Source organism: Haematobia irritans, chromosome 1 (genome assembly GCF_050003625.1).
Source record: "Haematobia irritans isolate KBUSLIRL chromosome 1, ASM5000362v1, whole genome shotgun sequence".
In the NCBI taxonomy this organism is placed as follows: domain Eukaryota; kingdom Metazoa; phylum Arthropoda; class Insecta; order Diptera; family Muscidae; genus Haematobia; species Haematobia irritans.
In genome coordinates this window covers 220,396,772-220,424,568 of record NC_134397.1, presented here as the reverse complement: position 1 = coordinate 220,424,568, position 27,797 = coordinate 220,396,772, and the positions used below count along the sequence as shown (strand labels likewise).

At 36.3% G+C, this 27,797-nt stretch overlaps 3 protein-coding genes across 6 annotated transcripts in view; all 3 read left to right on the top strand.

Annotated features, from left to right (window-relative positions):
* LOC142222611 (glutathione S-transferase 1-1-like) overlaps nt 1-8,776 on the top strand; it is a 28,355-nt gene extending 19,579 nt beyond the window's left edge. The window contains exons 1-2 of one of the 2 annotated variants that reach the window (XM_075292843.1): nt 7,479-7,525; nt 8,075-8,776. In XM_075292843.1, the coding sequence (XP_075148958.1) occupies nt 7,525; nt 8,075-8,721 (648 nt within the window). In that variant the 5' untranslated portion in view covers nt 7,479-7,524 and the 3' untranslated portion in view covers nt 8,722-8,776. Of the gene's footprint in view, nt 1-7,478; nt 7,526-8,074 lie in introns of those variants that run through there. The other variant, XM_075292844.1, reaches the window with a different exon arrangement.
* Nucleotides 2,382-3,141, top strand: LOC142219478 (glutathione S-transferase 1-like). The gene is made up of 2 exons (XM_075288445.1): nt 2,382-2,410; nt 2,477-3,141. The coding sequence occupies exon 2, from the start codon at nt 2,483-2,485 to the stop codon at nt 3,110-3,112; it is 630 nt and encodes a 209-aa protein (XP_075144560.1). The 5' UTR covers nt 2,382-2,410; nt 2,477-2,482; the 3' UTR covers nt 3,113-3,141.
* Nucleotides 8,777-24,507: 15,731 nt separating the features above from the next.
* LOC142222610 (uncharacterized) lies at nt 24,508-25,853 on the top strand. Of its 3 annotated transcripts, none has more exons than XM_075292840.1 (2): nt 24,508-24,626; nt 24,920-25,853. In XM_075292840.1, exon 2 carries the CDS (start codon nt 25,013-25,015, stop codon nt 25,793-25,795), a length of 783 nt encoding a protein of 260 aa, XP_075148955.1. In that variant the 5' UTR covers nt 24,508-24,626; nt 24,920-25,012; the 3' UTR covers nt 25,796-25,853. The 3 variants fall into 3 exon arrangements, with proteins under 3 accessions (XP_075148955.1, XP_075148956.1, XP_075148957.1); XM_075292841.1 differs by having other exon boundaries at nt 24,609-24,630; XM_075292842.1 differs by lacking the exon at nt 24,508-24,626 and adding an exon at nt 24,679-24,796.
* The last annotated feature ends 1,944 nt before the right edge of the window (nt 25,854-27,797 follow it).

The following is a 27,797-nucleotide window of genomic DNA, read 5'->3' as shown; positions in this document are numbered from 1 at the left end:
AAAGTGGTTCCACTTCTCGCCGTCATCAAGTTGAACGACTACATTCTCCTGATCGAATCGCTGGAAAATAACGCAGTTGAACGTCTATTTTCTAGATCTCTCGAAACCGAAGGTTCACAAAATTTGATCGTCACAGGACATTTCGCCACGTTTCCTAAATCTTTGTTCTTTTTTCGTAGGACAACTCTCGTATACAAACAAAAAAAAAATATTTTTTGTCTTCTATCACGAAATTAATTGATCCAATTAATTTTTAATTGAAATTTCTTCAATTACGGAAATGATGGTATCCATAATGAAAGTCAATTAAAAAATTAATTGATTTTTGTTTCACTTTAAAACAAGTATATACGGCCGTAAGTTCGGCCAGGCCGAAGCTTATGTACCCTCCATCATGGATTGCGTAAAAACTTCTTCTAAACACTGCCATCCACAATCGAATTACTTAAGTTGCGGTAACGCTTGCTTGGCAAGGTACCTTAAAACCTCCTAACACCATCTTTTAAATTGTATGTAAGTCCATACGTGGTATATATTAAATCAAAAAAGATCGATCCAATACGTATATAATTCAGTTTGACAAAGTAGACATAACATTTTGACAAAATTTTCTACAGAAATAAAATTTTAACAAAATTTTCTATAGAAATAAAATTTTCACAAAATTTTCTATAGAAATAAAAATTTTGACAAAAATTTCTACAGAAATAAAATTTTAACAAAATTTTCTATAGAAATAAAATTTTGACAAAATTTTCTATAGAAGTAAAATTTTGGTAGACAATTTTTGGCTCTAGTGGCAACCATGATTAGGAACCGATATGGACCAATTTTTGTGTGATTGGACCAATTTTGTTATGGTTGTTAGCGACCATATACTAACACCACGTTCCTAATTTCAACCGGTTCGGATGAATTTTGCTCCTCCAAGAGGCTCCGGAGGTCAAATCTGGAGAAGGTTTTATATGGGGGCTATATATAATTATGGACCGATATGGACCAATTCTGGCACGCTTGTTAAAGATCATATACTAACACCATGTTCCAAATTACAACCGGATTGGATGAAATTTGCTTCTCTTGGAGACTTCGCAAGCCAAATCTGGGGATCGGTTTATATGGGGGCTATATACAATTATGAACCGATGTGGACCAATTTTTGCATGGTTGTTAGAGACCATATACCAATATCATGTACCAAATTTCAAGCGGATCGGATGAAATTTGCTTCTCTTTGAGGCTCCTCAACCCAAATCTGGGGATCGGTTTATATGGGCGCTATATATAATTATGGACCGATGTGGACCAATTTTTGCACGGTTGTTAGAGACCACATACAAACACCATGTAGCAAATTTCAGCCGGATCGGATGCAATTTGCTTCTCTTTGAGGCTTCGCAAGCCAAATCTGGAGATCGGTTTATATGGGGTCTATATATAATTATGGACCGATGTGGACCAATTTTTGCATGGTTGTTAGAGACCATATACCAACATCATGTACCGAATTTCAGCCGGATCGGATGAAATTTGCTTCTCTTTGAGGCTCTGCAAGCCAAATCTGGGGATCGGTTTATATGGGGGCTATACGTAAAAGTGGACCGATATGGCCCATTTTCAATACCATCTGACCTACATTGATAACAACTACTTGTGCCAAGTTTCAAGTCGATAGTTTATTTCGTTCGGAAGTTAGCGTGATTTCAACAGACGGACGGACGGACATGCTTAGATCGACTCAGAATTTCACCACGACCCAGAATATATATACTTTATGGGGTCTTAGAGCAATATTTCGATGTGTTACAAACGGAATGACAAGGTTAATATACCCCCATCCTATGATGGAGGGTATAAAAATTGTTGAATCAAATAAATTTTTAATTTAATATTTTTTAAAACTCAATTAAAATTTTTATTAGAAAAATTTTCGTGATATTTTTTTTTCTATGTATGGACATCAACAATATATGATATCGCCACACATGAACGTCTATTCTACAGATCTCGCACAACCGAAGGCTCACAAAATTTGAGCATCACAGGAAATTTCGCCACGTTTCCTTCATCTTTGTTCTCTTTTCGTAGGACACACAAAAAACTATTTTTGGTCTTCAATCAGGAAATTATTTGATCCAATTAATCAACAATATATCATATCGCCACACATTCCATAAAAGTTATTCTTTTTATAGGACAACTCTGGTGCACTGACATCAACAACACGCGCAACAGAGAATTTGTGGAAATTTGCGGCTTGGGATTGCTTATTTAAATTATTCGAAATTAGGTCAATGCTTTTGATACATACAATTGATAGCAAAATCTCTTGAATTTATATAAAAGACATGAGATTACAGAAAAGGGACCATAGTCCAATACATGTCGAAGAGGAGAACAATCCGCTTAGGTATTTTATTTTGAAAATTTTACAAAATTAAAATATTTTATTTATTTTTATTTGATTTCTCATTAGACAATCATGGAATTATATTGTATTACCAAATCACCACCGTGTAGAGCAGTATTTTTAGTGGCTAAAGCTCTTGGAATTGAACTAAATAGAAAATACATAAATCTGCAATCAGGTGAACACTTAGAGCCTGAATTTATTAAAATCAATCCTCAACACACAGTTCCAACATTGATCGATGGTGATTTTGTCTTGTGGGAGTCACGGGCCATAATGATTTATTTGGTGGAAAAGTATGGCCAAGAAAATGATTCATTATATCCCAAATGTCCACGAAAGAGAGCTCTAATAAATCAACGACTTTATTTTGATATGGGGATATTGTACAAAGCATTTGCTGAGAACTATCATCCCCAAATTTTTAAGAAATGTTCACCAGATCCCACACTATTTAAGAATTTGGAATCAGCCATGGAAATATTAGATAACTTTCTGGCGAAATCTCTTTATGCAACTGGTGATTCGATGACATTAGCCGATTTGGCTTTATTGGTCAGTGTGAGCACCATAGATGTATCTAAATTTAATATAAAGATATATAAAAATGTAATGAAATGGTATAGGAATATGAGAAATATGGCCCCAGGAGCTGCCGAGGATTGGGTTGCTTGCTTGGAATTACAGAAGTATTTTAAATAAAAATTTCAAGCTTTACACATCGAAAAAAACTATAAAAATTGGGATTTTTTATTGCTGAAGATATACATTTTAAGTTTTAATGAATTGTAAAGTACACCCCTGAATTGTAATGATATCTGAAAAAATTACATTTGACTTAACAAAAAGTTCTCTTATTACTTACTCTCTCACTCATATACCCCCGCCAAATAAGTCATTTTAATTTATTTTTTAAAAACCAAAATTTAATTGCGTTTTTATACCCTTCACCATAGGATGGGGGTATATTAACTTTGTCATTCCGTTTGTAACACATCGAAACATTGCTCTAAGACCCCATAAAGTATATATGTATATTATGGGTCCTGGGGAAATTCTGAGTCGATCTGAGCATGTCCGTCCGTCCGTCTGTTGAAATCACGCTAACTTCCGAACGAAACAAGCTATCGACTTGAAAGTAGTTGTTATTGATGTAGGTCGGATGGTAGGCAAATGGGCCATATCGTTAAAGTTTTACGTATAGCCCCCATATAAACGGACCCTCTAAGAGAAACATCCGATCCGGCTGAAATTTGGTACACGGTGTTTGTATATAGTCTCTAACAACCATGCAAAAATTGGTCCACATCGGTCCATAATTATATATAGCCGCCATATAAACCGATCCCCCGATTTGGCTTTCGGAGCCTCTAAGAGCAGCAAGTTATATCCGATCCGGCTGAAATTTGGTACATGGTGTTAGTATATGGTGTTTAACAACCATGCAAAAATTGGTCCACATCGGTCAATAATTATATATAGCCCCCATATAAACCGATCCCCAGATTTAGCTTGCGGAGCCTCTAAGAGAAGAAAATTTCATCCGATCCGGCTGAAATTTGGTACATGGTGTTAGTATATGGTTTTTAACATCTATGCAAAAATTGGTCCACATCGGTCAATAATTATATATTGCCCCCATATAAACCGATCCCCCGATTTGGCTTGCGGAGCCTCTAAGAGAAGCATATTTGATCCGTTCCGGCTGAAGTTTGGTACATGGTGTTAGTATATGGTCTCTAATGACCATGCAAAAATTGGTTCCAATCGGTGCATAATTATAGGTAGCCCCCATATAAACCGATCCCCAGATTTGACCTCCGGAGCCCCTTGGAAGAGCAAAATTCATCCGATTCGGTTTAAATTTGGTACGTGATGTTAGTATATGGTATCCAACAACCATGCAGGAATTGGTTCATATCAGTCTATAATTATATATAACCCCCATATAAACCGATCCCCAAATTTGACCTCCGGTGCTGTTTGGAGAAGCAAAATTCACCCGATCTGGTTGAAATTTGGTACGTGGTGGTAGTATATGATATTTAACAAAAAGTGGTCCATATCAGTCCATAATCATAAATTGGCCTCATATAAACCGATCCCGAGATTTGGTTTGGAGCCTCTTGGAGGAGCAAATTTCATCCGAGTCAGTTGAAATTTGGTATATGGTGCTAGTATATGGCCGTTAACAACCATTCCTAACTAGGTCTATAGTTATATATAGGTTAGATTAGGTTAGGTGGCAGCCCGATGTAGCAGGCTCACTTAGAATATTCAGCCTCTTGTGATACCACATTGGTGAACTTTTCTCTTATCACGATTCCATGTTAAGCTCAATGACAAGGGACCTCCTTTTTATAGCCGAGTCCAAACGGCGTTCCACATTGCAGTGAAACCACTTAGAGAAATGTCACCAGCACTATTGAGGTGGGATAATCCACCGCTGAAAAACTTTTTGGTGTTCGGTCGAAGCAGGAATCGAACCCACGAACTTGTGTATGCAAGGCGGGCATGCTAACCATTGCACCACGGTGGCTCCCATAGTTATATATAGCCCTCAGATAAATCGATCCCCAATCATACAAAAATTGGTCCATATCAAGTTCATAATTGTATATAGCCCCCATCTAAGCGACCCCCATATTTCAATTCTGGCTCCCTACGTACCGCGCAAAAGTCCATATCGATTCGTAATTATTTGTAGACTTACCTACACATACCTTTTTTGTCTAATATATAACACACTAGCGTAACCCGGCCCGCTTCGCTGCGCCTTCCTAAGCATATTTGGAGGAATATTTTGCGTTAAATTAGTCAACTATATCCTTCGTGCTGAAAACAAATTCGAAAAGATTTGAATTCTTTTAAACAAATCGGACTACTTGATTTTTCGTTTTTAGGTACAAATACGGCGGGAGAGGGTGTACCTTCTTCTATATTTCTTGTGAATTTTAAGTCTGGTTGTCAAGGAAAGGTATATTATATTATAATAACATACAAAGAATAACTCTTTCCCATCCAATAAATCGGAAAAAGCAAAATTAGTAAAAAATTTTACCACATTAACATTTGCTAAAATGTTGGAAAATGATGCACCCTCTACGTTGGCTGCCAATTTCATGTAAATTTAAGTTCTTTACTAAAAAGAAGTCTGGCAGAAGCCTGTGCAAAAATCATAAAATTATGTACTGAGTTCCCATTTACGGACAACCCTCTACTTTCAATTTAAGAAAAAAAAGGACAAAAGGGAACCCTCCCCCCACCTTCGCTCCACTCCGACCTGATATCGGTCTATCACGTACCCTATATTAATTTCGCAACTACTCAATGGTCTCTATAAATTCTATCGAAGTAAATCGACAAAGTTTATTTCAATTTTCCCCTTCCCCAACCAGATATCGAAAAATCATATACTAATTTAAAAATCATGTATAAATTTAATCACATCCTCCCACGTTCCCTGTAAATTTCAAGTAGATCGGCGATGTTTAAATTTTGTTCTATTGTTTTAAAGGGACGTCACTTTCCCCGATACAATATCGATAAACACCGTAGTGAATAGCACCCCTAACCTTCCCTGAAAGTTCTTGAAACTTTCCTTCAAGTGTGGGGCAAGGAAGGTTGCCTCTTCGTTCATAACCTTCCCCCACTGCCTATGTAAATTTCAAGAAAACTTTCTCTCCTTAGTCGCCTTTCTCTTCCCTTTGGAACTTTCGGCGGATCTAGTGTTCGATGATCTTAGGCGCTGTGATAAAAGACGCGTAGCTTGATCTTCTACAGATTCTGAATTTATACGATTTGAAAATCGTACTTGTTCTGATTGCACTCGGGCATCATGTTGTTGTTGTGTCTCTAATTGTCGCGATGCAGCAGTTCTTATCAGTTGGGAGCGTAATCGTTCATCCCATTGTTGTTGCGTCTCCGATTCTCTTAATGAAAGAGTTCTGGCCAATTGCGATTTGAGTCGTGTATCGCGTTGTTCTTGCGTTTCAGATTGTCTCAATGCAATAGTTCTTACCATTTGCGATTGGAGCCGAATATCGCGCTGATTCTGAGTTTCGATTTCTCGAGAAGCTAACGTCCGTATTCGTTGTGCTTGGATTCTGCGGCGACTTTCTTCAGATTTCTCTAATGTACGCAATGTGCTTGATCGAAATCTTTGTGACAGGATTCGAATTTCATGCTGTTGGTTTGTCTCTGCTTGTCTAGAAGTTGTTGCTCTATTTCTGTTTTCTTCTAAACGCAACTCACGCTCTTTTTGCGACTCTTTATTCCTTCTTTGTTTTAGTTTCAGCGATTTTATAGAAAGTTTCGTAAGAGTTGCCTTCTTCTTCATTGGCATGATTTAAAAAATTTATTACAGGAGTTACAGAGTTGTGAATGCAAATGGTAATAATCGAAGGTAATTATTGCTACACACTGATTTCACACTGACTACTTTATCGGTAATAGTTATGAAAGGTAAAATAACAAAGTCACAATTTAATAGTTTTTTTTAGTATCAAAAGATACGCGTGTTCGCACTATTTCGTTTTTAAAAAGCAGGTAGAACAGTTTCCTAAAAACATTTTGCATGACTACTGTGTAAATTTCAATAAAACCCGAGAAGAGTAGTACTGTACACTGTATTTTACTGTACTGTATTTAAAAAAAGTAGAGTAAAGGGGAGAGACCCCTCCACGACTAAATTTCTAAAAATAAATTAGCGGCTCCTTTTCTAGGGGCCATCCCTACCATCCTGAAAAATTTTAAGTTAATCGGAGAAGTTATGTCCAATTTTCACAAAAAAACGGGCAAGGGGGAGGTACCCCACCCAGACCAGATACCAAAAAATGAGGTACCCTATTTTCACCACATGGTCACCCTCTACATTCTTGAAAAGTAGTATATATATATATATATATACACTGAACTAGTTTCGGTATTATCACAACATTGGCTATTAGTAAAACAATGTTCTATAATTTTTGGAGAAGCTAAAAAAAATGCTTATTCATTGCACATAGAAATTTTTGTCACTCATTAACTTGAACATAGACGTTGAAAAAATCAGTATCAAAAAGAAATTCAAACAGTAAACAATTGTGAGCGCTTTCATATATTTCGACAAAAGTAAGTTCACCGATTTCACAACAAATAATAATAATAAAAAAAATTAAATAAATAATGGGAGAGATATATGCTATCTCTTGATGAATATAAAAAAATATTATTTAAATGGTAGATGATATCTATTAAATCCATAGCTGTGGTACTCAAGCCATATCAACTGATTGCATTGCACTGATTGGTAGGAGAACTTTTTATATTTTAATTTTTTTTTATATTTGTCTCTTTATGTCTTTCCGTTAAGGCAAAAAAATATATATTAATGTTGTTGAAGAACAACACGAAATAACGGATATATGAAGGTCCAAAAAAAGCACTATTAATTTTCATAAAAGCAATTATTGCTTATAAGAAAATTTTTGTTATAAACATACATATGGATAAAATTCTTTCTTTTCTAATTCAATCACGAAATTATTTGATCCAATTAATTGCTTAATTGTGATTGCTCGAATCACCCCTAATATCAAAAATTAGAATAATTCTAATTACTTAAATTGTTATTACATTTTGTACACTTTCTTATAGACCATTTATTCTCCTAATTTCTAGTGATGGATTTTTACTATCAACCCGGTTCGACTCCATGCCGTTCGGTTCTCATGACGGCAAATGCACTTGGCCTAAAGCTAAATAAGAAACTCTTGGACGTCCATGGCGGTGAAAATAAGACACCAGAATACCTTAAACTTAACCCACAGCACACCATACCCACTTTGGTCGATGGTAATTTCTCAATTTGGGAATCTCGCGCCATTATCGTATATTTGGTAGAGAAATATGGTAAAGAGGACGATAGCCTTTATCCCAAATGTCCCAAAAAACGTGCACTTATCAATCAACGTCTCTACTATGATTTGGGAACACTGTATAGAGCCATTGCTGACTACTATCATCCACAATTCATGCGTAAGGAACCAGCTAACCCAGAGTTATATAAGAAAATGGAAGCGGCCTTTGAATTTTTGAATGCCTTTTTGGAAGGACATAAATATGTGACTGGTGATGATTTAACTGTTGCCGATTTGTCCATATTTGCCAACGTAAGCACTTTGGTTGCCATGGATTTTGATTTAAGCAAATTTGTCAATGTCAAGAAATGGTATGATGACCTGAGTGTTAATGCTCCCGGTGCCAAGGAGAATTGGGAAGGTTGTATGATAATGAAAAAATACTTGGATGATATCTTTAAGAAATAATGTTTGCTAGGATTTTTTAAATGTTGAAACTAATAAAGATAATTTACTACAACAACTACACCCTCAAAAAAAATCGCTTCTCTAGCATATATTCCAAACATATTTTGCAGGAAGCACATATATTATTGGATACTGCCGAAACATTAATATCGTTAGCAGAAATGCAAAAGAACGTAACTAACAAAAATTCGAAAAATGGTTTTTTGACTGCATTTGGCGTGTTTTATCAACAGCCATGGTCTCACAAACTTTTAGGTTGCTACGATCAAAAATAAAGATTTTATTAAGAAAAATTAAAAAGACGTAACTACAACCGTATATATTTCATAAATCAAAGAGACGTAACTACACACTTATGTATACGAAGTACAAAGTATTTTTCTTTTTTTTTTTGCAAAGTAGGCTGTTCTAGTTTGTTCGAGGTTACTTCAAAAAAGCTAACCAAATTTAGTTGTTTGGGGACAGTTATTGCAGTTAGTGAGAATGAAGAGACGGCAAGCAAAAACGTTTTTACCTTCTCCTGTAAAAAAATTAAAATTGTAGTTACGTTCTTTTGCATTTCTGCCAACGATATGTTTGTTTTATGTGAACATATTATATGTTTGGAAGCTTTTTAAGTCCAAAATTATTATATGCTTGGAAAAATTTTCCCCAAAGAAGATTGTGCTCATTCCCTCACATAATTTTCACTTCCACGAATTTTTTTAGTTCTTGGCACCTTTAATACAAATAATGTTGAAGAAATTATTCAATCTTATAAATTGTTTAAATTTTACCTTTCGCCTGGACGGAGAATCGAACCGAGGACCACACAGTTTGTAAGCCAACACACTATCCACTGGGCTACGTAGCTGTTATAGTCACCAGTAGACAATTATCGTGATAAAATTATATAACATAGTTTGAAGCGCCCACGAGCCCATGCAAACATAACATTATTTAACATAAACATACATTTGTTGGCCACGTGGAGCAGTGGTTAGCATGCCTGCCTTGCATACAACGGGTGGCGGGTTCAATCCCTGCTCCGACCGAACTATTTTTTTTTAGTTTACACATTTATATTTATACTATATTAAATTTTTATAATGAAACTTCGAAATGTGGGTTATTAAAGATTTACAGCCGTATTCATAAAAAGTTAATTGACGTTTATAAACGACTGATAAACTATTTCGTGAAAAATAGCATTCATAAATGACTAATAGCTTACCAAACCTTTAACATGTCCTTGGTAAATTGTAAAAATTTATTGTAGGATGTACCCCTCTTTAACTCTTTGATAAGGTGAGTATTAAGTTCGAGTTTAGCCCCCATATAAACGGACCCCCAAATTCGGCTTGCAGATTCTGTAAGAGAAGCAAATTTCATCCGATCCGGTTGAAATTTGGTACACGGTGTAAGTATATGGTCTCTAATAACCATGCAAAAATTGGTCCACATCGGTTCATAATTATATATAGCCCCCATATAAACCGATCCCCCGATTTGGCTTGCGGAGCCTCTAAGGGAAGCAAATTTCATCCGATCCGGCTGAAATTTGGTCCATGGTGTAAGTATATGGTCTCTAATGACCGTGCAAAAATTGGTCCACATCGGTCCATAATTATATATAGTCCCCATATAAACCGATCCCCCGATTTGGCTTGCGAAGCCTCTAAGAGAAGCAAATTTCATCCGATCCGGCTGAAATTTGGTACACGGTGTAAGTATATGGTCTCTAATGACCATGCAAAAATTGGTCAACATCGGTCCATAATTATATATAGGCCCCATATAAACCGATCCCCAGATTTGACCTCCTGAGCCCCTTGGAAGAGCAAAATTCATCCGATTCGGTTGAAATTTGGTACGTGATGTTAGTATATTGTATCCAACAACCATGCAGGAATTGGTTCATATCAGTCCATAATTATATATAGCTCCCATATAAACCGATCTTCTGATTTGACCTCCGGTGCCTTATGGATAAGCAAAATTCATACGATTTGGTTGAAATTTGGTCATGGTGGTAGTATATGATATTTAACAACCATGCGAAAAGTAGTCCATATCATTCCATAATAATATATAATATATAGCCCCCATATAAACCGATCCCGAGATTTGGTTTTGGAGCCTCTTGGACGAGCAAATTTCATCCGAGTCAGTTGAAATTTCGTATATTGTGCTAGAATATGGCCGTTAACAACCATGCCTAACTAGGTCCATATCGGTCTATTGTTATATATAGCCCTCAGATAAACCGATCCCCAATCACACAAAAATTGGTCCATATTAAGTTCATAATTGAATATAGCCCCCACATAACCGACGCCCATATTTCAATTCTGGCTCTCTACGTATTGTGCAAAAAGTCCATATCGATTCGTAATTATTTGTGTTAGACTTATCTATACATAACATTTTTGTCTAATATATACCACGTATGGACTAACTCACAATTTAGAAAACGATGTTAAAAAGTTTTAAGATACCACAAACCAAGTAATTCGATTGTGGATGACATTCTTTCGTAGAATGTTTCTACGCAATCCATGGTGGAGGGTACATAAGATTCGGCCTGGCCGAACTTACGGCCGTATATACTTGTTTTTTACTAAAATTGTGCTCCACCCTGGTGTATTAGCCAACTTAAATTTTGAGTCTATAGATTTTGGAAAAGTCTATCAAATTCTGTCCAAATCGAGTGATATTTAAATGTATGTATTTGGGACAAACCTTTATATATAGCACCCAACACATTTGACGGATGTGATATGGTATCGAAAACTTAGATCTACAAAGTGGTGCAGGGTATAATATAGTCGGCGCCGCCCGACTTTAGACTTTCCTTACTTGTTTACTTTAAATGTTCTCTTTCAAATACCCTCTCCTATCACCAATTTGTTTATGCACTTTTACTAAAGTAGATTTGTTCCAATTTGAAAAAGAAGAAGCAGATGATGTTATTTTACAAATAATGCTATGTTCCCACCAAGGCAGATTTATTATTAGTTTATTAGTTTTAGTATTACAAAAACAAAAATGTCAGTCGCCATATTGAAACTTTGATTGTCAGTCAAATTGAATTAAATTTCTCACTTGTTGAACAATATGTTCAACAAGTTGGAAATTTAAAATAGAGAAAATCTGGAAATGATCGATGTATGCTTCGAAATATGATACGGTCTACAAGAATAATTGAAGTAATTCTTACCATCAATTATGAGGATAATTTATTTCAATACTTTTCTGTCATAAATTTAAAGCAAATTGAAAATTCAAAATTTTTGGTATAAAATAATTTTATTTTGAATTTTTATTTTTATTTGTCACAATTGTCTATTAAACATTGGCGTAGCTAGCAACATTTTCGTAGAGGGTAAAAGCTACGATGTGTGCTCATTGTGAAGATACCTCAAAAAGAGAAAAAAGATAAATTCTTATAGATGAGAAGAAACCATAATATTTAATTCAATCATATATAATCATGATTTGAAGAAATACTGAATGGTATTTGTTAGGGGGAGATGAAAAACCCATAAAACCCCTTTAGCTACGCCTATGCCATTAAGCTCAAATGAAAAAATTGTAATCATCTGATAGCTTGAAACTACCTTCCTAAATATACCTTGGTTCCCACCGACTCGTTTTCCTCATTCGTTTTTCCAAAACATTTCACCGTTCACACCGGGTTGAGATGTTTTAGTTTTACAGTTACCATGGAAACTAGAAATTCACATTTACTCGAAATTCACATATATGCAACGTATGTCCAAATAATTACCGCGAGCGTAAAGGGAAAAAAATGTATGTTATTTTCACATGTCCATGTTCTTAAAAGCCTTTGTTTATTCCTTTTTTCTATGAAACTTATTTTAATATTTTGACATATATTTTGAATAGGGTATGTTATTCGGATTATATTCCAAATTAGGTGGGTTCACATTCTAAAATTGACGTGTTTTGGAGGAAAACTTGTGTTTTCAACTCGTTTTTTAGTATGGCGAAAACGACTCGTTTTGAAGTGCTTATAAAGGGAAAACATTTCAAACCCCAAAACATGCTTGGTGAGAACGCCGTATAACTTTGGAATTAAAAAACTATTTTTACAATGCTGCATTTAATTGTTTGGAACATAGCAATTAATTCTTGTGATTCCATTCGTTGCTACCTCGGTACTATATAGAGGTCTGCATCGAATAACTTTTCACTACATGTAAGCAATTCGCTGTCGAATATAGTACATACACTGTCTTTCTCTCAGAGCGCAAGTAGTGAAGTGAAGAGAACACTTGCTTGTCAAATACCACCAAGTACTTATCCGAAACAATATGTGTTCCGAAAAAAAGGAACAATACAAATGTAAGTACTTGAGAAAAAGTACAACATGGATTCTCTTCACTTCACGTGGTACCACAAGTATTTCTCAGTTATGTGCGAAGCAAAACTTTCCATTATTATTAATCATTGATATGTATGTATGTCACATATTTCATATATTTATGCATGTCACACACTTACCTTAACGTTTGCCGTTCTTTATAACAAACCGAAAACATATATTTTGGAGAGTAACTGTTTTTTTGTATTTCTGAAACTGCGCATGGTACATAGAGTACTCTATGAAGTTTTGTTCTCGCAACATACTCCACGTGATCACTCTGAGTACACTTCAATAAGAGAGAAAGAGAAATATGTGTTTGTTGGTAGTGAAGACATCAGAGTAGCAACAAGAAGTTACTCGTTGCTTTTGGTGTTCATCAAAATGTGTACCAATTATTTTGCGATTCTCTCAAATAGATGTACTCATGTAGCAAGTACACGTGTACTCTGCATTTACCAATGGAATTGTGCAGACCTCTAGTACTATACATATTGGTTGAAGTGCTAATACTTGTTTTGGAACATCAATTGAAGTGCTTCCTTTTGTTTAAATTTGGTTTTGTGTTTATTATCCCGATGCCCAGTACAAATGAAACGATTGTAAAATATAATTCACCAAATAAAGGTTTTTTTTAACATTTGTGTTTAAATGTCATGTTATATACATTATTTATATTCTTCAATATAGTAGCGAGAAGCTAGATGTTGGTTGCTAGTTTATTATGGAAGTACAACTCCATGTTATACTTTGTTATATGCGCTTTACAGACTATCAGTTATTCCGGAAGACAGTGCTCGTGTCGAACATATCCCATATATTGTGCACATTATAAGTTAAGTCCGAAGGCATAATCGATACTGCTGCATGTTTATGGGATCGATAACACATTTACCGATTATTTAGTCATCGCCGACAAGTCGTATCGATCCGACACATTGTAAGATTCTTTACAAACACCGACATTCCGTCCGGAATAACTAATAGTCTGTAAAGCGCATTATCAATCGATCAGATTACATTTTTAAATAATAATCCGATCCACTTTTGTATTTTTACAGAATAAGTTCTGTTTATTCAAATGTTGTAAAAATGTAGATTAAGGAAGAACACATGTGTTCGTATTCACGATCTACAGAAAAAGGGGCGAAAATACTTAAATATACGTAAATGTCAAAATTACATCCATATCTGAAAGGATTATCATGATAATAAAATCCGCAGTAGTATTTCATATTCAACATTTCTTCCCCTCCTTCAGGGAGAAAACAGGACTCGGGGTTTCCTTTGTCTGCATGATAGCCTTGGTGCTGTTAGTACCTCATTCGTCGACTTGTTTGTTGATCTACCATTTGGCGTCGAAGTTTCCGGGGGCATTGTAGTTATTGTTTCTTCTCTCACCTCCTCATGCGTCACACCTACTCCTGTAGTTATTAGTCTTCCTGCAGATCCATTATGTTCAGAGTTTTCCCGGTGGTTGCAGATGAGCCCAGCTTTCTTCCTGATATTGTGTGGGGCTGGAGACCAACTTTCCACGAAAATGTTTTGGTTTTTGACTTGATGTATGTTGATTCATTGTTGCAGGACGAATTTGGTCGATGTGTCTTTTTACTATTTTGTTGCAATATTTTATATGGTAGTGTAAATCGCCCAGGCGGGCTATGACCTTTCCCAGCAACCATTTGTCCATTTTCGGATTTTCTGAAAGGAAGAAGACTGTTTGATTTATTTCAAAAGTACGGAAATTAGGTTTGAAATTCAAAAACTTTTTGCTTGTTACTTTTCCATCTACGTTTTCAGGGCGCAGCAAATCAAATCGAGAGCGAAGTAGTCTACCGAGGAATAAAATGGATGGTGGCTGTCCAGTTGTTGCATGAGGAGCATTGCGGTATTGATGCAGAAACATGTTCAGTTTCTTATTAATGGTGTCTTTGGTTGTTCCCATAGCTTTTAAAGCATTTTTTATGGTTTGGACGCACCTTTCTACTTGTCCGTTTGTTGTTGGATGGTATGGTGCCGATTGTTTGTGGTATACCACCCCTCTGCATTTCAAAAAGTTTCTGAATTCAATTGATGAGAAATTTGTTGCGTTATCAGACACCACCGTGTGATGAACTCCATAGCTGGAAAATATTTCGTCTAAAATTTCTATTGTTGCTGTAGATGTTGTTGACGACATTGTTTTCACCTCCATCCATTTGCTGTATGCGTCCGTGACAACTAGAAACGTTGCCATGGGCCGCTGGGCTATTCCCAGTGATGTGTTCCAAATTTTGGTGGTTTGTTTGAATAAATAGCGCACATACTGCATTCATTTGCAAACTGCTCTATGCTTTTATCGATACCGGGCCAAAATACAAATGAGCGGGCATTCCTTTAATTTTTGCCATACCGAGACGAGACTCATGAAGAACTGTTAGTATCTGGTTTCGCAGAGATTCGGGCACAGCAACACGATGTTCAAATGTTAAACATCCTGAAGCCAGTTGATATTTTTCTTCAGGGGCTATATATCCCATTCTTTTCAGATCGTAGCCGGATTCTAATAATTGAATAATTTTTCCTAAATGCTTATCTTTTCTAGTCTCTGTAGCTATATTTTCGCTCGTATTGGTACTTAATTTATTTGGCGTATCATAAAATCGTCGTACCATTCTATTTCTAGTGATTCGTTACTTTTAGTTTGTATCACCTGATGAATTTGGCCAGATTGGCCTGCTCTTGAGCAATAATCTGCATTTATGTTTAGTTTGGTTGGTTGGTTTGAAAACAACGCTGTAATTAGAATTGCTCAGGAACTCGGAAAAATTAGCCATTCGACTTACACATAATGAAGGCAATCCGTTTTCTGGATGAAGGATCTGCGAAAGCGGTTTATTATCCGTTACTAGAGTGAAGTGTCTGGCGTACAAATATTTAACAAACTTTTTCACTGTCCATACAATTGCCAAGGCTTCCTTGTCGACTTGTGGGTATTTTATTTCCGTTTTTGTTACAGTGGGACTGGCATATGATATAGGTCTTTCCAATCCGTTTGGCAATACATGGGATAGTACAGCGCACAAATAACAAAGGCAGACTCGGGTCGTATGGCATAAGAACTTGTGGTGATATTAAGATTTCTTTGATCTTTTCATATGCACGATTTGCATCGTCCGTCCGTGGCTTTACCCAAAAATAGCTGTAGTTCCTCATTTGTACTGGGCTTTACAGCATTTTTAATGGCCTCTACATGTTTATTTGATTTGTGTTTACTGTCGCGATCGATCGTGTGGCCCAAAAATTCAATGGCAGGTGCATTTCGATCGGTGTAAGTGAAACGCATTTCGATCGGTTTAAGTAGAGTCCTTGCTTTTGAATCCTTGCAAGTATTAATTCAAGGCTTGTTATCATCGCGGGGAATGAGTCAGCGTATACAAGAATGTCGTCAAATAAGCTTAACAAATTTTGAGATATCCTTTAACACCGTTTCCATACGCCTTTGTCATATAGCTGGAATCCCTGCCAACATTTTTTGAATTTGGGGACTCTTTTGAGAATCCCCACTACGTCGAAAACAATCATATACGACATCAAAAACTCGTCGGAAAAGCGCCGTCACTATTGAGAAGTTGTACCACGCCAAGTTACTACAAAAATGTTTCGCATGAGTGCAATTATTAGGTGCCTTTATAGATCAATTTAGAACGACGCCAATAAGGGACCCTCCAAACAATCAGAAAAAGTGCATTTAAAGATAGTTGTAAAAGAATCATTGTGGTCGAGTAAAACACGTTTGTTTAGATATTTATTAATTTGATTAAACATTTACAAATTCTTAAAAATATAACATTTATACCACTATCACATTACATTTAACATAATTTTTGGCATTAATGATGATGTTGAGTTACAAGTAGCGAGTTACATGTTGCTGCGTCTATCAACCAGTGTTTTTATTCCATGGAGGCAGCGTGTCTGTAAAATATCTGAAAAACAATCACTTTATTCCATTTGGAAAATCACCAAATTGTTCACCAATATACCTTTCACAATTTTAAGCGTATAGTCTATGTTTTCAGAACTTTATTTTCGTTTTTATTTAATTAAAATATAACAAGCTGGTTGCGCTTGGCGTTTCACAAAAAAAATGGTTTTTTTAACAGTAGGGATGGCAAATTACTTGCATGTACTTTTTGATGTACCTTTTCATGATGGTTGAAGTGACATTTACGAGTCTGTGGTAACGATGAGGTTGAAATGGAACTTTGAAATGCTGGCAGGGATGTTAGCCGCACCGTATACGGCCCGTGTGGGTCGTATCAACCCATGGGTGAGTGTGTTCAACGTTAATGCGGATAAGCGTCATTGACGTCTAGGTGACAAAATATTGAATAGCCACGCATTCGGTTTAGTAGATCCTCAACGCGAGGAATAGGGTGCTCGTCGACTATAATCCGAGGATTTACAGTAGGTTTATAATATCCGGTTATTCGTATTCCACCCCCTTTTTTCGTTACTACGTATGTTGGTAATGCCCACTCAGAGAAATCGACACGTTTGTAAAGTCCCGCTGCTATTTTTGCGTCGATGGCCTTCATATACTCTTCTCGTAAAGCAATGGGAACATCACGGGCATTCAAAAATATTGAATTTGTCTAATACCTGTTTTAGGTGCCTCTCGTCCTTCGCCGACATTTTAGGTGTTTTTGTCTTAAGGTTGTTTACTTGGATTGATTGCTTGAAGAGTCCAACGAAGTCAATTTCATTAATAAATTTTTTTCAATCCATTCTCTGCCAATAATGGTATCCATCTTCCCCCAACCACATAAAAATTCGACTTGCATCTTTTAGTTCCAATTTGTACTGTGACTGGTATGCGCCGTTTGCAATTAATACTGTGGCCAGAATAACTGCTGAATTTCCTGTTGGTGGATAACAATCTAAAAATATTTTTGATTAGACGTAGTGTTTCGATACCCATTATCGAACAAGGGAATCCTGTGTCCAATTCCGTCTTAACATCTTGACCGTCAATACCGACAGTCAAGAATATTCTTTCACTTGTTTTAAGTGAATTGATCATTTCAATTTTATTTAGCGTTTCAACATCATCGGTAATATTCTCTTCGTCTAATTCCGTTACCTGGAACATTTTGCTTCTACACATTTTGAAAATGTGCCCAATTTTATGACATCGGAACACTTTGCTCGCCTAAACTTACATTCGTTTCTGTTTGTAGCTCGCCACATCCGTAACATGATGCGTGTTGGCCTTTCGTTTCTCCCATTGGAATTCTTAATTTACTTTTTTGCTTGACGTATCTATGTGGTTGAATTTTGTGAACTTCTTCACTATTGTGTGGTTCTGCTTTTACAATATCGGTGGTTGAAAAGTGTGTAAGTTATCTAGTTTGAGCAACACTGTAAGCTTCTGCAAAGGTTTCCCGTTTTCCATTGATTATCTCATCGCAGATTTCGCGTTCTTTCATGCCATGCAAGAGATGCTCAATTAACACTCGAACAAGAAATTCTGCGTATTCGCAATTTACAGCGCCCTGTTTCAATCGTAATGCAAAGTCAGCAATGGATTCATCGGAGATGTTGCTAAGCAGGGACATGGTGGTCGAGCTAGCGAGCTCCACAAGGAGGGATAGGACCACTAGAGGATTGCCACAGGGAGGGGTTATATCACCTTTGCTGTGGCTATTGGTGGTGAACAAGGTATTGTTTGGGCTGACAAGTAAGGGTATCAAGGTAGTGGCATACGCGGATGACATTGTGATAATGGTATCGGGAAAATTCCTCGATTCTATTTCGGATGTGCTGAACGAGTCTTTGCAGTATCTCTCGGAGTGGACTCTAGGATGCGGTTTAAGGGTGAACCCTGGTAAGACGGAGTTGGTACTGTTCACCAGGAGGGGAAAGGTTTTCGGGTACAAGTCTCCTGAATTCAAGGGCATAAAGTTGACGCTCTCGAAATCAGCAAGGTACCTAGGAGTTATTTTGGACTCCAGGCTGAACTGGATGGAGAATACTGCCGATCGCATTAAGAGGACCTATGCGGCACTATACTCGTGTCAAAAATTTGTCGGGCAGAGATGGGGAATGAGGCCTTCTCTTTTTGGCTGGCTTTATACCGCGGTTGTAAGACCTTTTGCCACATATGGCTGTCATGTTTGGTGGACAATCGTGAGACACCAAAATCATATATCTAGAATAAATAGGGTAAATAGGACTGCACTCATCTATATGACAGGTGCCATGAGGACCACAGCCACTACCGCTCTGGAGGTACTGATGGGATTTATTCCACTCGATTTACACGTAAGGAAGACGGTTGAACTGACACTTCTGAGACTTAGAAGCTTGAAGACGCTGGAGAGGTCAGCCTGCAGGCATACTGAAATTCTGGCCGGGCAGTATAGAGAGACGGAGCATATGGCCACGAAGCATGTTTATCATCACAAACCGACATACATTATACCAAGTATGGAGGAGTGGGAAGACAGGAGGATACCCCTCGGAACCCTGAACATGTATACGGACGGATCAAAGATGGAGGAAGGAACGGGCAGCGGAATCTATTGTAGTGAACTAGGAATAAGGGAGTCTTACACGCTGCATTTTTCAGGCTAAGATTTCTGCGATCACAAAGGCTGCTAAGTCGCTGTTGATGAGGCCGTTATTCAGAACGATATCAGCTTCTTCATCGACAGTCAGGCAGCTATAAAGGCATTGTGCAGTGCTGACATAAGGTCTAGGGTCAAAGATTATCTGAAATAACAAGATGTCTATATGCTTCCTCTTTTTTTTCCAATAGGCTCATGAGTTTAGGTCCATACATGTATGAGAGAGTTGGAAAAAAATGGGTATGATGTTGCGAATTTAAAAAAGAAAATGAAGAATTTTCAATTTGGTTAATAGGCCTGTTTCTGCACTCTTTTTATTCAACATTTATGCAAAAAGAAATTATTTCAAGTAAATTGTGTTTATTTTTATTTTGTTGTGTCTTTATTGGTACCGTATCTTTACAAATTGCATTGCCATACAAGACATGACTAATATGGTTTATTTATAATGATAAAATGACAATTTTAACGGCTAAACTCGAACTTTATACCCACCTTAAGATGTAAATCATTAAGAGATGTCTATTATGTTCCCTGGGGTTCTTTCTGCGTTAAATTTTGTACAGTTTTTCTGAGAAAATAGGAATTCTTACTTTACAGTTTTAATTTTGGAAACACGCCCGTAGTAGCGACCAATTCAAAATGTTTCCCTCTTTTAACTTCTTTATTTGTCAATTTTTGATTTTTTTTTATCTCTTTTTGTTCGTGTTTTTGTCTAAACGAAAAATTTTAGAGTCACAAATTATTATACATTATTGGTCCCCCGAACAGGGCTATTTACACATATGATTACTACGAATCAGGGTTGGCCTGTCACAAACTGTGACTTTTGCGACATACGTTTGCGACGGTATAATACGTATGTCGCAAAAGTCGTAAACCTACTGTAGAAAACCAAATTTTGAATAGGAGAAATCCTGAACATTTTTTAATTTAGTTTGACAGCATTTGCTGTGAGTTTCTGCAGAAATTTGTGAAAGTTTTCCCATGGTCAAGCCTATTTTCTTAGGTGGTATCGAAATTCCCGTTAGTGAGTGTGTAAAATACCTTGGAGTTATATTGGACAGAAGACTGAACTTAAAGCTAAGAAAGGACGAGGAAATCCACGGTTACCCTGTACTCGTGCAAAAAGCAATAGGGAAAATGTGGGGACTAAAACCGAAAATTGTGAACATTCCTAAGAATTGAAACTTCTTCGCACCTACCATCGTCTTGGATATCATCGAATTCGCTGCCTAGCCGACGCGACTAAGGTATTTTCAGTTTGCGACTTTTGTTACTTTTTCTACATTTACGACGCGTATGTGACGTTTACGACGTTTACAACTTTGCGACAGTCGCAAACCTAAAAAAGTTTGATACAGACCATCTCTGCTACGAATACAATTTTAAAGAGGAATTGGAGAAAATGTTGCAAAGAAACCTTCCAACAAGCAAAATATATATAAATATAAATATAGATAACGAACGTGTGTGAACCTAAAGTCGTGCACTTTTATCTATTCAAGAACAAGAGGCAATTTGGACATCTTGTTATAATTACAAAGTCTTTGGGAAGATGTTAAAGCTTTGATCGCTTCCTCTGTACTCATAGTGGAGTTATTTTCCTAATCCCACTTCTGACACCACTTTTGTATTTTTACAGAATAAGTTCAGTTTATTCAAATGTTGTCAAAATGTAGGTTAAAGAAGACCACATGTGTTCGTATTCACGATCTACAGAAAAAGGGGCGAAAATACTTAGATATACGTAAATGTCAAAATTACATCTAACGCGTTGCCACACGCTCACAAAAAATCGCTTCTGTAACATATACTCCCAAACATATTTTGCTTCAAGCATATATATTTTTGGGTATTGCCCAAACATTTATATGTTTGATCTCTTCCAATATATAATATGTTTGAAAGCATATTGGTCTAAACAATATATGTTTGGGTAGTCTAAGTTCCAAACATTTTGTATTTTTGCATCCAAATTCAATAATGTTGTCTTCCAAAAAACAATATGTTATTATGTGAACATATAATATGTTTGGAAGCATTTTGCACCCAAAAATATTATATGCTTAAAAAAAATTCTCCCAAACAATATTGTGCTCAAAATTTTATTTATTTATTTATATATTTACAATCATAACGAATTATGAAAATAAACAGGTAATATAGGTGCTAACAACATAGGTTTTCGACCTGAATGCTCAAAATTTTGTTTCTGCCCAATTGTATATTCCCCCACATCTTTCTCACTTCAACGAGATTTTTTAGTTCTTAGCACCCTTTTCTGTAATACAAACATTGTAGAAGAAATTATTCAATTGTATGATTTTTTTTTTTATTTTAATTTTACCTTTTGCCGGACGGGGATTCGAACAGCGGACCACACAGTTTGTAAAGATCAAACCCTGCCAACATTTTTTGAATTTGGGGGCGCTTCTGAGAATCCCCAGTACGTTGAAAACAATCATATACGATATCAAAAACTCGTCGGAAAAGCGCCGTCACTATTGAGAAGTTGTACCACGCCAAGTTACTACAAAAAGGTTTCGCATGAGTGCAATTATTAGGTGCCTTTATAGATCAATTTAGAACGACGCCAATAAGAGACCCTCCAAACAATCAGAAAAAGCACATTTTAAGATAGTGGTAAAAGAATCATTGTGGTCGAGTAAAACACGTTTGTTTAGATATTTAATAATTTGATTAATTATTTACAAATTCTTAAAAATATAACATTTATACCACTATCACATCACATTTAACATAATTTTTTGCATTAATGATGAGGTAGAGTTACAAGTAGCGAGTTACATGTTGCAGCGTCTATCAGCCAGTGTTTTTATTCGATGGAGGCAGCGTGTCTGTAAAATATTTGAAAAACAATCACTTTATTCCATTCGGAAAATCAAAAATTGTTCACCAATATACCTTTCACAATTTTAAGCGTAAAATCTATGTTTTCAGAACTTTATTTTCGTTTTTATTTAAATAAAATATAACAAGCTGGTTACGCTTGGCGTTTCACAAAAAATAAAATGGCTTTTGTAAAAGTAGTGATGGCAAAATACATGTATGAAGTACATTTTGTACTTTATGATATGCTGCCCCCATCACAGTAGGATGGTTGTAGTGACATTTACGAGTCTGTGGTAGCGATGAAGATGAATTGGAACTTTGAAATGCTGGCAGGGAAGAAGTAGCTGATCAATTGCCCAAGGAAAAATAAAATGTTAATTTTGTAATAACAAGCAACAACCACCAACTTAATTCAATATCGCTCCCTGTTAAATAGCGCTCCAAGCTACTAAACACATATATGTTTATAGGCTATTTCTAAATTAATATATGTTTGCATTCAAGCATATTATATTTACAAACATTTTATGTCCCAAACATAATATGTTCTAACATATTAACATATATGTCCCAAACATGTTATGCTAGTTTATGAACATTATATGCTTGCACTCAAAAATATTGTGTTTAAAAATTTGTGTTCCAAACATATAATGTTTATAGCCAAACATATGAAAAACAGTCTTTTTCATCCGTGCATATCTGAAAGGATTATCATGATAATAAAATCCGTGGTAGTATTTCATATTCAACAGTATTATAAATTCACAAAAATCAGCCTAATAAATAAATTATTTCTTAATTCACATTACAAATGGCGCCATGTTATGAAAATACGGCTCAGCTGCAGTTTATGGGCTCCTCACCGAATTGTTTAAAATTAATATATATTGTATCATTCGGTGTGCTGATTCCAACAAAGTGACCCATACCCGGGGGAAGTACCCGAGTCTTGAGATATAGCCCTCAAAAGGGTCAATAAAAACTTGATATATCTCTTTTGTTTTTTGTCCAATCTAGACAAACTTGGTATCATATGAAAGCACTTTTATACGCAATGCACTTTTCTACGCAAAAAATATGTTTATACCCTGCGCCACACTGTGGAACAGGGTATTATAAGTTAGTGCATATGTTTGTAACACCCAGAAGGAGACGAGATAGACACATGGTGTCTTTGGCAATAATGCTCAGGGTGGGTCCCTGAGTCGATATAACCATGTCCGTCTGTCCGTCCATCTGTCTGTGAACACATTTTTGTGATCAAAGTCTAGGATGCAATTTAAGTCCAATCACCTTCAAATTTGGCACATGTTCCTAATTTGGGTCAGATTAGAACTATTGATTTTGGAAGAAATCGGTTCAGATTTAGATATAGCTCCCATATATATCTTTCGCCCGATATGCACTAATATGGACCTAGCAGCCAGAGTTTTATACCGATTTGCTTGAAATTTTGTACAAACATAACACTTAGTCGTATAGTCAAGTGTGCAGAAATCGGTTCAGATTTAGATATAGCTCCCATATATATCTTTCGCCCGATATGGACTTATATGGCCCCCAGAAGCCAGATTTTTGGCCGAATTTGGTTGAAATTTTGCACTAGGAGTAAAATTAGTAGTATAGTTAAGTGTGCAAAATTTGATTGAAATCGGTTCAGATTTAGATATAGCTCCCATATATATCTTTCGCCCGATATGGACTAATATGGTCCTAAAAGCCAGAGTTTTGGCCCAATTTGATTGCAAATTTGGTTGAAATCGATTCGGATTTAGATATAGCTCCCATATATATATTTCGCCCGATATGCACTTATATGGACCCAGAAGCCAGAGTTTTATCCCGATTAGCTTGAAATTTTGCACAAGGAGTACAATTGGTAGTATAGTTATGTGTGTCAAATTTGATTGAAATCGGTTCAGATTTAGACATAGCTCCATATAGACATAGCTCCCACTGGCCATTGTTGTTACTATTTCAAAAAGTAACAATTAGATTTTTCATCTCTGATCATCACTGATACGCTTTTTAACATCCCTGTTTAATGTTCACTGAAAAAGTTATCATTTGTAAGTATGTCCATTTATATATGTATTTTTTTATTCTAAACTTCATTCTTGTTTTGTTTTAGTTTATTGTGAAATGACCAATTTCATTTCACAATAAACTAAAAAAAAAACAAAACTGAAAAGTTTCAATACAAAGCTCGAGTTATACATGATTATGTGGCCACAAATGTGTATTAAAACATTTTTAAATTCTTTGATTCAAGCCGCGTATTATATACATATATATGACGCTATATATTAATGTATTAATTTTTATATATATTTGCATGATATGAACATGGAACCCTTATCAGGCTAATTCACAAAGAACAACTGCTCTAAAAGCCTAGAGTAATATTCCCTTAGAAGCTTCTGTTAACTTAAAGCTACCATCAATTTTGATCCAAATGGATAAGCTAGAGGGGAAAAATATTTTGGGCGAAGTACGTGACGATCTGCGTGCGCTTCATTTTCCAAACGGTGATTGCAAGTTTGTTGTTGGAGATGAGGGTGCAGTTGTACTTTGCAATCGAATGGCATTTGCGATGGCATCGGAAGTTTTCGAGAATCTTTTATGTGGTGGGAAGATGGAAGTCTTCTTACCCAAAGTTTGTCCCACAACTTTTCGTAATCTTCGATATATAATTTGCAATAAAAATGTGAATCTCATTGAAAACTTCACGATACTCGAGATTACCGATATCGACGCTCTTGCAAATGAATATAATGTGAAATATGTTGTTAACATGTGCACAAATCAAATGCATGCATTTCTTCAAAAATCGTCCCAAACTAAAGATTTTAAAAATGCATTGAAATGTTACTACTTTGCCGTTTATAAGAAAGATGATGACTTCATACAATTGGTACATGATACTATGGAAGAATTGCAAAAAAATCAAAACGTGACACCAGTTAACTTTTTCAATATTATCAACCAATATTTTCTTTACGCACCGGAGGTGCATGCCACCGAAGAAAAGGAAAATAAAACTCGAAATATATTATTGAAAAATTGCCTCGAACTTGTGCCATTCGGAAGAATGACCTTTAAGGATTTTATTGAGGGTCCCGGTAAATCCTCCATTCTTAGTTCGGAAATGAAGTATAAAATATTATCGAAGCAAATACTGGAGTTTCCCTCTATCTGCAATGTTATAAGCCAATTGCCGACAAAACAACTTTTGTAAAATTGATTGTCTTTCATTTTAACTAAATCTAAAAAAATAAAATTCCAAATTATTATTAGTCAGTGTTTTTTTTTTTTATATTCAAATATATTTGGCGAAGATAGAGAAGTTTTAAGCGTTTATGCGTAGTTTTCTCCCCTTTGGAGAGAAATAAATAATTTTATAGAAAAAAATGAAGTATTCAATTTGCTTTAAAATGATGAACAAAAATGTCTCATATGGAAGAGGGTATTATAAGTTAGTTCATATGTTTGCGACACCCAGAAGTAGAGGAAATAGACACATAGCCGGCCCCTGACTCGATCTAGCTCTGTCCGTTTGTCTGTGCACATTTTTGTAATCAAAGTCTAGGTCGTCCAATCGACTATAGGGAGCCACCGTGTTGCAATGGTTAGCATGCCCGCCTTGCATACGCAGGGTCGTGGGTTCAAAACCCAGTTTTGACCAAACACCAAAAAAAAATCCAGCGGTTGTTGTTGTAATAGTTTATTGTGATTTCATCCATTTTTATGTTATACGCTTTGGTACTTCAGCTTGTAGCCAGATCGAGGAACTCTGCGACTAAGGTGGGGTGCGTCCAGAGTGACCTGGCGGTAAGTCGGGTTGGTTTAGCTGGGCAAGAGAAAAGATGACGCGTGTCGTGTGGCCCTTGGTTGCAAATTGGACATACGTCAGCTACGCTGCTATCAATCACTGATAAATAGGAATTGAGGCGGCTGCACTTGCCTGATCTTAACTGGGCCAAAACTACCCTAGTCTGCCGTGGGAGGTCTCTTTCCTCCGGTGCTATGGGCGGTGGACGGACTCCGAGAACAGGATTAACCTTGTAGCTTCTCACCGCTTCATCTACAGTATCCTCATGAATCCTGTTCAAACCTGCCTGGTACGCCGCATGATCTTGAGGTTCTCTTTTGTAGCGCTGGATCTCGCGCTCTAGATGATGTATATGAACCCTTACGTTCCTGGGTGGTGGTTGTGCATCCATGAGATGGTGGTTTGGATGATTACTGCGATAACATACCCAAATTTTCCTTGTAAAATCGACACTGCTAAGTCGAAATCTTGTAAAAATGTCTCCAATTTACCTATACTTCTATCGATTTTGTATTTTGGACAAAAACCTTTATAGCACCCAACACATTTGACGTATTTAATATAGTACCAAAATGTGGATCTACAAAGTGGTGCAGGGTATAATATAGTCAGCCCCGCCCGATTTTAGACTTTCCTTACTTTTTCTAATACAAACAATGTAGAAGAAATTCGATTTTCTAATTTTTTTTTTGTAACGAACAAATTTATTCATTAAAAAAACAACAAAGGTTCGATCTAACAACAACATTTTTTTGGTGACAAAAGTCTGGAATTTTCGAAGAAATTAAAAAAAACTCTAACAAAGAATTTCTATACATTCTAAACATCCAACTTCTCAAACGAAAGCTTTCATTCGACTGAAATGCCAAGAACACCTTATAAATCCAGTTGTTTTGAGCATCGAAGTCGAACGAAATCATTCGTTTTGGATACCAGTCAGAAAGATACATGTCTATACAGTCCATTTTTGTGTGGCACTAATTGAGAAATCCTCCCAATTTTATTTATGGATCATCTTGATTTTCCTGGAATTCTCCTGATGTTCTTTAGCTACATGAACAGAGTTTTTGACAGTGCTTGTCAAATAACATCTTGATCTGTTTTGGACTCACAAATATACGTAGGTTAGGTTAGGTTAGGTGGCAGCCCGATGTATCAGGCTCACTTAGACTATTCAGTCCATTTTGATACCACTTTGGTGAACTTCTCTCTTATCACTGAGTGCTGCCCGATTCCATGTTAAGCTCAATGATAAGGGACCTCCTTTTTATAGCCGAGTCTGAACGGCATTCCACATTTCAGTGAAACCACTTAGAGAAGCTTTGAAAACCTCAGAAATGTCACCAGCATTACTGAGGTAGGATAATCCACCGCTGAAAAACTTTTTGGTGTTCGGTCGAAGCAGGAA